Source organism: Amaranthus tricolor, chromosome 8 (genome assembly GCF_026212465.1).
Source record: "Amaranthus tricolor cultivar Red isolate AtriRed21 chromosome 8, ASM2621246v1, whole genome shotgun sequence".
Taxonomy (NCBI): domain Eukaryota; kingdom Viridiplantae; phylum Streptophyta; class Magnoliopsida; order Caryophyllales; family Amaranthaceae; genus Amaranthus; species Amaranthus tricolor.
The window spans coordinates 12,282,981-12,293,335 of record NC_080054.1 but is presented as its reverse complement, the minus strand read 5'-3'; the positions used below and the strand labels follow the sequence as shown (position 1 = coordinate 12,293,335).

Here is a 10,355-nt window from a genome sequence, read left to right as displayed (position 1 = left end):
CCTTCCTGGGTGATGTTTCTGGCATCTCCTACAATTATAAATTCTTTCCTTCCCATTGCGGTCATACAAAGGCTTCTGCATCCTAGCCTCTGGTCTCGAATTCCCCCCACTCTTGTTGTTCTGACCAGTATGAAAGCCTTTTTCCTGGAAGCCTCCAAACGGTTTGTGCTTCTTAAATTGACTTTGGACCTGATTACTCACATTCATTTCATTCTGAAGCATGGGTTCTTTCCTCTTTTCCCCGCTATGGCTCATCTTCTCTTGTTCTTTCCTAATAACATTTCCAATCTACACAGTTCTCTTGTATAGTTTGTCTAAAGTATCATATCTATCAGTCTCAATGTGCTTTTGAATCTCATATGATAAACCTAATTTAAAACGCTGAATTTTCTTTCCCTCAGTTGGGACGTCCTCAGGGCAAAACTTCAGGTATTCCATAAATTTCTGATAATATTCATCGACTGTTAAGTTTCCCATCTCGAACCTAGCAAACTCATTTGATTTGTCCTTTCTCACATGAGGCGGATAGAATTGGTCCCTTAACGCCCCCTTAAAACCTTCTCAGCTTAAGTCACCATCGTTTTCTGATATCAACCTTGTCTTACTATGTGTCCACCAATAGTCAGCGTCTTCCACTAGGAAAAACGCGGCTTGGTCAACGATGAACTCTGCAGGACATTTCACCACACTGAAGAGTTTATCAAATTCTCTCAGCCAGTTTTCCTGCATAGAAGGTTCACCTTTCCCACAATAAGTCGAGGGTTTACTCTGGGCTTTGTCTTACTAATTGATGAAGCCCTTTCCTCGAAGGATTTCTTTCTCGAATTCCTTGCGCCAGCTAGGGCCTTAACTAGGTTTCGAAGCACACGGTCAGAGTTTCCTCTTGGCACAAACCTTTTCAAAAAGGGTGGTATGTTGGTAGGTATACTGCATTTGGTTAAACAAGGTATGTAAATGCATTTCTATAGCGTTTGTGATTAAGGAAAACTCATACTATTATTGCTCTTTAAAAACAAGGTAATTGTCCTAAAAGGTAAAAGAGTTGAACAATGAGTCTATAATCAAATCTTCACACTTTTCCAAAAAAAAAATAAAAATACAACACTTAATCGATTCTACCTACTAATGTTTAAACTTTTATAAACGACATTCAAATTCAAATCAGTAATACCATATTGTTCCAATCCAATAATACTTGGGTATAAAATCCCGCATAACCACTGTTCGGCTACTGCAAAATTCCAAAAATAAACAACCAAATTGTTCAACCAACAAAATTGATTGCGATTTATTTCTACAATGGAACTAGACATACGAACTCGTACGCATGCATACTCAGATAAAGTAGGAACAATCAGGGAAATAAAAGTGATGCATCCAGACGGTCCTGATCTTCCATGTATCGATCAGGTTCAAAATCAGCATTACTAGAGTCATCGCTAGACGTGCTATCAGAATCAGAAGGGGTTCCTACAGATAAGGAATCACTCATAGCAAGTCGCCCTACGGAATCAGAAAGTTCTACAATTACTGGTTCAGGTGGTCTTTCCTCCCACATAATGATTTCACTTTCCTCCTCACTCATAGGATCTTCTCGCCTCACCGGCCAATCCCCTAGAATAACTATTTCGGTATCACTATCGCTCATAACATCATGTCTATCAGCTATTCCCCTCTCCACATCAACATTATAACCATCCCCTACGTTATCTTCATAGGGTTCTTCTACCACTCCTAAGGAATCTTCCTTCATATTTTCCCCTTGTTCCTCATCGAAACTTTCCCCAAAATCCTCCTCAGATTCTTCTTCTGGGTCCTCACCGGGGTCCTCCTCCAGGTCCTCTTCTGGATCCTCCTCGGGATCCTCCTCGAAATCCAACTCATCAAAGTTTATTAGTAACACTGAGTTTGGGTCTACTACGGGAACAACCTCCTCAACAACATTAGCTCTTGCCCCACTAGACTCTGGAACGTCAAATCTATCCCGACCCACAGTCTCCATTGCTCTAACCCTTCTGTTAAGATCTCGGTGAAACTGTTCACTCCTCTCCTTCAGTTCAGCCATCTTTTCATCCATTATCCCTTCATACACTTGTTTAGATCTCTTGTAAAACATTTCCACTCGTTGGGTGTAGTCCAAATCGCTTTCCCCCTCTTTTCGGTCCCAAATTCCTAGAGCCTCTATCTCTGCCCAGGCTGGGGCATTAACTAAAGCTCTCCAAGGTTCCTCTTGGGTATTAATTCCTTCCTCGGTCGGTCTCTTTCCTTTATCCATGAAAGAAAAGTAATAATCGAACTTCCTGACTCACAAAGAAAGAAAGCGAGACAATTAATTTCTGAGATAAGACAAGGATAGATAAATCAGAGTACCACAGATATATATACAGAAATTCTACCATGCACACATCAAAATTACCCATGACATCATACTTAAAGACACCAAGCAAAACACATCATATCCCCTTAATGTCTACCCCTTTACTCTCGTCATCTCTTATTTCACGTTAGTCTATCGATTTAGATAAATAACACTAAATAGAACTCCCGCTCTGATACCAATTGTAACATCCAGGAAAAAACTCGGATCGTTTAAAAAGGGAAGACGACCTTTTAAAGAACTAAATATAGTCCGAGTCAAACCAAGATGTTAGAAGACAGTTATAAAAAAGATTTGAAATCAACAAAGCTTGCGGATCGAGTTCTATTAGAGTTATTATAAACTACTAGATATAAGGAAATCTTAGCAGCAGATAAGATTGTAAAGATAAATCTACTTATTAACTTGAGAACGTAATCGCCTCATAGAACCAATATTCTTTAAACTTTATTAGAAGTTCTTATCATGACTTCTGTACCCTAATGATTTATTTCTCTAAGGGACAATCCTCACTTCCCAGACCTGCAACTTAACTTACTGCTAGTCATTGCCCAGAAAGGAAACAACATCATCGCAGGATCGTTAAGACCAAAAGTACACGTCAGCAAACGTCGCTTATTGTAACACTCCGATATTTTTCCGATATATTTAATGATTTACTAGTAAATTATTTTATATAAATAAAGTTTTTAATATAAATAAAGTTGTTATTGATTTATTTTGAGCTCGAGCTAATATATTTCAGCCTTTTTAACAATCTACCTTTTCGGGCCCAAACCCTTTAACCCATTTCTTAATTCAATATTTTTTTAAAAAAAAAATGAATAAATAAATAAATAAATAAAAATTAGAGGGAAGTGTATAGGTTGGCCGGCCCTATTGGATCCGAGTTTTTTCTTGGATGTTACACTTATCATTTAATTAAGTACAACAAAAGAAAGATTTAATAACTGTCAGTTTCCGAAATACGCTTCGATCACGCTAATAAAGTATAATCAATTTCATGTAAATGTTAGTCAGCCATACTGCTGTACTTTTCCAGCCATACTGCTGGTACAACCCCAATCTCCATAAGTGAGACAATACATTAGGGGAAGCTAACCCCTAAGCACGTCTCTACCATAGACACTCGCCTTACTTCGGTGCCTATGGTTAAGTATGCATACCCCGGCGGTGGCTCATAATGCCCCCATATACCGCAAGTAATTCTTTTCCACCAATTGACGTCATACTACGTCCACTTTAAGGTTAGTGAGGTCATACTACCTCTGCTTATCAAAACAAATGTGTCGAAATTATTTATTCGGAAAGATAACATTATTCGTACTATATATCCATACTTTATTTTTGTTTACCATTAATATATATGGTACATCGGACAAAATGCAAACTTCGCTGCGTGTACATACCTTAAACAAGATAACCAACTCTCAAGCGTCCTATTCAAATCCCCGTCACGAATCGACTTCCTACAAGGTTCAATCGTATTCGGGAAATAAGCACACATACACACTTTCCTCAAATCAACCATAACATATACATACAACTACTACCACACCTAGAATACCACACTCATCATGAACATCCATCACATACTATAACATGGTAAACGCACAAAATAGGACAGCATACATAATCTGTCCAGAAACGCGATTTAAAACTATCAAACTGAAAATCCGACTTCACCGTTTGCGTCCGAAATGTATCAAAACTCCCGGGTACCAATTTCTATAAATTATAACATAGTATAAGTATTTTTAACCTAATTTCAAGCCAAAAAATGCTCCAAAAACACCATTTTTCACCATTTTCAAAACCTACGGGATTTTGTCATTTTTTTCAAATATATACAAATTCCAATGTTCACATTTCTTATTAAATCCCTACCATCAAAATCATAAACTCATGTCCACATATTAAAAATCATTTTCATAGTTCCAAAATAATTCATTTCTTACAAATAATTTGACAAGACATATATATAAAATTCATAACATCACTTTAAAACATGAAAGAAATGTCCATGGATCAAAAATTCACACAAGCCACAAATGACATAATTTAATTTAACTTAATATAAATAAAAAAAATAAATGGAGAATTATACTTACAATTTATATGAAAAGAATACCAAAATAAAAATTGCAAGAGGAGTACTAGGCGTGTGGGATTGCTAGGGTTTGTGGGAGTTTTCTTTAGTTTTCTAGGAAATTGGAAGATAGAATGCAATAAGGTTAAGGTAATTAGGAAGATTAAGGAAATAAGGATTAAGGCAATTAGTGTGATCCTTCAATATTCCCACATGGGAGTTACAAACTCCATAATCCCTCCAATAGGGCCGGCCAACCTATACACTTCCCTCTAATTTTTATTTATTTATTTTATTTTTTTTTTTAAAAAAATATTGAAATAAGAAATGGGTTAAAGGGTTTGGGCCCGAAAAGCTAGATTGTTAAAAAGGCTGAAATATATTAGCTCGAGCCCAAAATAAATCAATAACAACTTTATTTATATTAAAAACTTTATTTATATAAAATAATTTACTAGTAAATCATTAAATATATCGGAAAACTATCGGGGTGTTACAAATAGAAATCATTATGTTCAACTATTAATGAACGATGATTCATCTCCACTGTTGCCAATCCAACGATCATGGAGAGAAGAAGCTGACAATTCTTGTAAACATTTAGAAACACATTTTCAAAACAGGATTTCTCTTTGGAGTAGACTATACGGGGTACAACCACCAAAAGGTAATAACACCGCTGAAGATGCAATCAATTTAGATAGTCCATAGTGCAATTATTGTGTACATAAATATTTAGGTTACCTTAATATCTAGATAGCATTCTGATCGGGACTTTACGTCCTTCGATAGTATTACCGCAAGTGCACGCCGTAGTGTAGTATGTCGGTAAGTACGGGTCGAATCTAGAAGCTGTGGGGGTTAAGTTAATAGTTTCTCAATCGATTAGTGTGCTCGAAAACGTATAATATGATGTTTGGAGATAGAAATAATTAAAACAAGCAATTAAAAGTACTTAATGAAAATAAAACATAAAAGTAAATGAGGATATAATGAACCAAAAGTAAGGATAAAATGATCAATAAGCTAAGAGGCATAGGCTAGGCTTTCTCACCAAAGTATTGTTTAGTAAACATTAACCTATGGTCATGGATATTTTGTTATGGGGAAGAACGTATCATAAGTACTAATGTTCTCTCTCGAGCAACAAAAACTTCCTAAAAATACTCAACTACTTATTCTTATGGAGCTAAGCATAATTTAAGACATGAAGCACACATTCAACATTTCCAATCAAAGCATCTACCTATTCTCATGGAGATGTCTTAACTTTTAAGCATAGATTATCGTTAACAATCGACTCTCGCCCTCAATTCAACAACACTACAACATGATAGCAAAATCCATCTTAAACCATTAACAACACAACCAAGCCAAAGGTGAAGAAAGAAATTCAAACTACATACATGGTGGTAATGCCTAGCCTAAGCCAAAACAAGCTACTCACTCATACTCATATTGAAATTGTAGATTGCAAACAAGCCAAGAATCATAGATGAATAAATTAAAATAAAGTAGCCTAAAGAGATGAGTGCAATATAAGTTGAAGAACTACAAGCATGAATATAAGAAACTTAAAGGCAAACAATAAAAGATGACTTAGTCTAATAATAACTGATTATTTATATTTAAATTCTTATAAAATTATTTCTATTATATGTTATTGTAATGTTGCATTTATATGAAAACAGTAACATGACAATAAAAAGGCTTGATAGTAAGGAAATGCCGAACCATGCTTCCGGCATGTAAAAAACGTGGGACGTGTTTTCCGGCACGTAAAATATGGTGAACACAGTAAGGTTATTTAACCTGACCTGTGGCTCGAGCAACATTGTACTGGAGGAGTGACGACTCCCACTAAGTTAGGGGTTTTGGTTTACCTCACCCTAACAGGCCCTTACATATATCAAACAATGATCATATATGTTGCATTCATTAAATAAGTAATGGGATTCCACGCCCTAACACTCAAGCAGAAGTGTTAGTAAATCACGCCTTAGTACTTAAGCAGAAGGACCAGATGTTATATATATATAATTTAACATAAAAAAAATGAATCCTCTATATTGCATTAATCCTTTTACACATTACTCATTGAAATGCACATATTGTATACTTATAAGTTTGTTTCTTCATCTATGCCAAAATGACGAGAAAGTGTGGTGTCGAAGGTTTTATCTCACGATCTAAACTTAACTACATGTGTACTCCTACCCCCATGATAATTAACCTTATGCAGTAATACGCTTATCTTCTTTTTTAATTGCAAACACGTACTATATAAGCTTGGCTTAAAGAATTCCGTAATTGAAAAGTTGAAAGACGGAATTCACATATAGGAAACGAATATTGTCATATATAGATTCTCGAGCACCCAACACGTAACGCATTAACCTTCTCATATCAATAAGGTTCAAATTGACATCACATTTTTAAGTATTATTATACAAATTTAGTAGTTTGTAACAAAAGCTTCCCTAGGGGTCGTGGTTTTTCCTTCTATTTAAGCCTAGAAGGATTCCACGTAAAATTGTGTTGTCTCTTTTACTTTTTCGTTTTAAGTTTAAGTTTTAATTCCGGGCCATGAGAATGATATCAACTTATTGTAGATGATATTTAAGTTGCTTGTTGTGATACTCATATTAGTGTTATATTTAACCTTGTGAGACTTAAGTGTGAATCGTTGTTTTATTTTTAAGATAATGTGAATCCTTATAACTCAAAGTTAGTTAATGTAAGGAAACGGTTGAATCTTTTTATTTTTTTTCGATGGAAAAACTTGTGTTATTATTGAATTGAAGATTATGTTTGGTGTTGAATGAGTTGCGTACGTGCTAGAAGTAATTGAAAACTTGTCGTGAATGGATGATAGTGGTTACCTTGGCTTTTAGCTGGTATGACAAAGTAGTTAAGGGAACTTATTAGTTTTATTCCTAACTTGTATATGTTCCCAGTTCATAAGAGGAAAGTAGAGCCTTAGTTGGGTGATTTTTGTAAATTTTGGTCGTGCAGTGACGCTTGCAGGTACGTACACGCAGTAATTAATTATCATATTCATCGTTTGAAGGTATTATCAATGTTTCATGATTATATGCATCGTATTAAATTATAGAGCACCAGAAAGTAAACTATGCTATCGAATGGTCATAAAAGTGATATAGGCAAGTAGAATGAAAGCATTAGGAGACTATGAGAACAGATTTCTAAATAGTAGAGAATGCACCATGATTGTGTGTGGTATCGAAGTGATTTCCTACTTATTGAGCCTTGATTATGATTAGTTGGCGTGACTCAACTGGATTATGTCGGTTGATTTAGTAGTCCCCTAGTGAGATCCGATGGGATCACCGTAAGGGGGGTATGAGCATACTTTTTTTATTGGGCGCCGGGTGGCCGATACCACCCCTTGACCGAGGTGTTACCATACGGGCCTTGAAAATCCTAATATGGTGGCCTCTTCACTGGATTGGTACCCCATTGTGTTAGTTTTCTTGAAGGTAGGACTCGAGAGGGTCAGCTGGAAGGGGTATGAGCTCATACTTTTTCATAGGCCGTGTCACTATGCCATGAATAGAGAAAAGATCCACTACCCTGGAATATACTTCGAGGGATTAGTAGTTTGAAAGAGAAATCATGAGTAAATAAAGGTGTTTCGACAGATGAGTAGGTATGTTAATTCTATGCTATATCGTTGTCTATAGTTTTGTTTAATGACTCTAATTGTTATTCCTATGATGTTCCTGCTATTACACATTTGACTATGGTCATTATGTTGAGCAACAGGAGGATCATAGCTTGGCAAGACAGATATAGGAGCTTCTTTTGCTTTGCATTGGGGGAAAGAGTGGAGTACAATCGTAACAATTGTGTACTAGTTGCCTAATGTTTGTAGCTTTTACATTACTTGTAAAGTTCTCTTTTTAGGGTTGTATAGTTCTTTCGTATGAAGCCATGTGACTCCTTGTGTGATCCATAGTTCCGCTGCGTAGTTTTTGGATGATGGTAGTGAGAATACTCCTCTAGTATCCGTCAAACCAATGCGTTAACACTAGAACCACGATCCTCGTTAGAGTTGATGATTTGAGGAGCCGACGATGATTCATTCCGTCGTGACATATTTTTAAAAGGCATTAAAGGCCTCAGATTAGTTAGTTATGTTATCCATTTATATATCCTTGTCACATCCTCAGTTTTTAACAGAGATGCTGTCGAAATTTCCACTCTCGTACCTTTTTAATTAATCTTTAACGTTATTTAAATTCTTTTCCTTTTCTTTTTATGTAACACCCGAATTTCCTCCCGTCTCTCACGATTTCGGTTTTGTTTAAGGGGATGGAAATTCAGGGTGTTACAGATGGTTACCAGAGCCAGTGGTTCCTACTTTGACGCTTGTATTCTAAAGTCTTTAAGGACTTGTTTTAATTTATCGTTACGTGTGAGAGCTGGGGTAAATTTGGGATAGATTTACGACTCATGTTTTGCGTTGTGATGATCATTGCATGTGCATAAGTAGAATAAGTTTAGTAACTCGATGTTAGACGCATAAGTGTATGTTGCTCATACTTATGACTTCCTTATGAACATTGGTTTGTTTAATAGATGCTAGTTACGATCTTTGCAATATTGAGTATTTTTTAGTGTTAGTGGGAACAACGGACAGTTCCCGAAACAAGGGTTTGTCTCTAACAGCAGCTGATCAAAAAGAGTCAGAATGTGATGAAGAGGAGGCTACCATGTTGGTACGAAGATTCAAGAAGTTCTTCAGGAACAACAGATACGCCAATCAAAGAAACAACAAAGAAAGAAGATTTGCCAATACAAAATCCAACCTTGAATGCCACAAATTTGGAAGTACTGATCACTTCATCAAAGATTGCCCTATGTGGAAAAATGAAAAGGGCAAGGGAAAGGCAAGGGAAACTAGAAGACTGCCAACCAAAGAAAATATCAATAAAACCGACTTTCACAAAGCCATGATTGCTGCATGAGGAGAATCCGAGAGTGAAGCTGAGACAGAAAACCCCGAAGAGGAAGAAACAACAAATTTATGTCTCATGGCTTCACATGACAGCAAGAATGAGAAGTCCAAAGGAAAAGAGGTAAAGTCTTCTAATTCATTTCCTAACCATCTGTTTAAATCAGATAGATATAAATTAATTGAGTTGCTTATGGAGACATAAGACAAATTAGAAGAAAGTAATGATAAATGTCTCTGAAGTGTAAAAGACCTTAAGATTCGTGAAGACCATGTTTCCTATTTAAATAGCTTTAGATCTGATGTTCAAAATAGATACTTTAACTTGCTAGATCAAAACATCAATTTGAAGGAAACATTGGAAAGAGTAAAAAAGGAGAATATTATTCTTAACGTTGAATTAACTCAATACAAATTACTAGGCTTGAATAAGGAATTAAACGACACATCCATTAATGATTTATGTACTAATTTTCAAAAATTGAAAATCAACCTAGGATCCAAAAAAGCCGAAAATGAAATATTAAAACTTTAATTAAATTCAAAAGGAAAAGGAAAAATCAAAAATATTCCCACATGGATTCTAGATGCTAGAACTAAAAATACTGAAGGCCTAGGTTACAATAAGAATAATAAAAAGAAAAAGGTCTATGTCGATCTCGCAAGTAGTAAAGTCTGTACCTTTTGTGGAAAAACTGGACATCTAAAATTCCAGTGTGCCAAAAGGGAAAAGCATGATGACTCCAATAGAATTTATGTCGATCGTGTTTGAATTAAGAAAGATGATTCATGTCAAATCGACAAGGAACCTAAGAAAGACTGGGTTCCTAATTCTAACAATTAATTTGTTTTGCAGGTTCTAGAGAGGGGGAACAACTCATGGTATCTCGACAGTGGGTGTTCCAGGCACA

The 10,355-nt window shown here is 35.8% G+C and overlaps 1 protein-coding gene across 1 annotated transcript; it reads right to left on the bottom strand.

The window, feature by feature from the left end:
* Positions 1-1,354: 1,354 nt before the first annotated feature.
* LOC130821546 (uncharacterized) lies at positions 1,355-2,275 on the bottom strand. Its single transcript, XM_057687336.1, has one exon. The coding sequence runs from the start codon at positions 2,273-2,275 to the stop codon at positions 1,355-1,357; it is 921 nt and encodes a 306-aa protein (XP_057543319.1).
* Between the last annotated feature and the right edge of the window lie 8,080 nt (positions 2,276-10,355).

Excerpts from the sequence above, each read along its gene's own strand:
- LOC130821546 (XM_057687336.1), bottom strand. The coding sequence starts at position 2,275 with ATGGATAAAGGAAAGAGACCGACCGAGGAAGGAATTAATACCCAAGAG.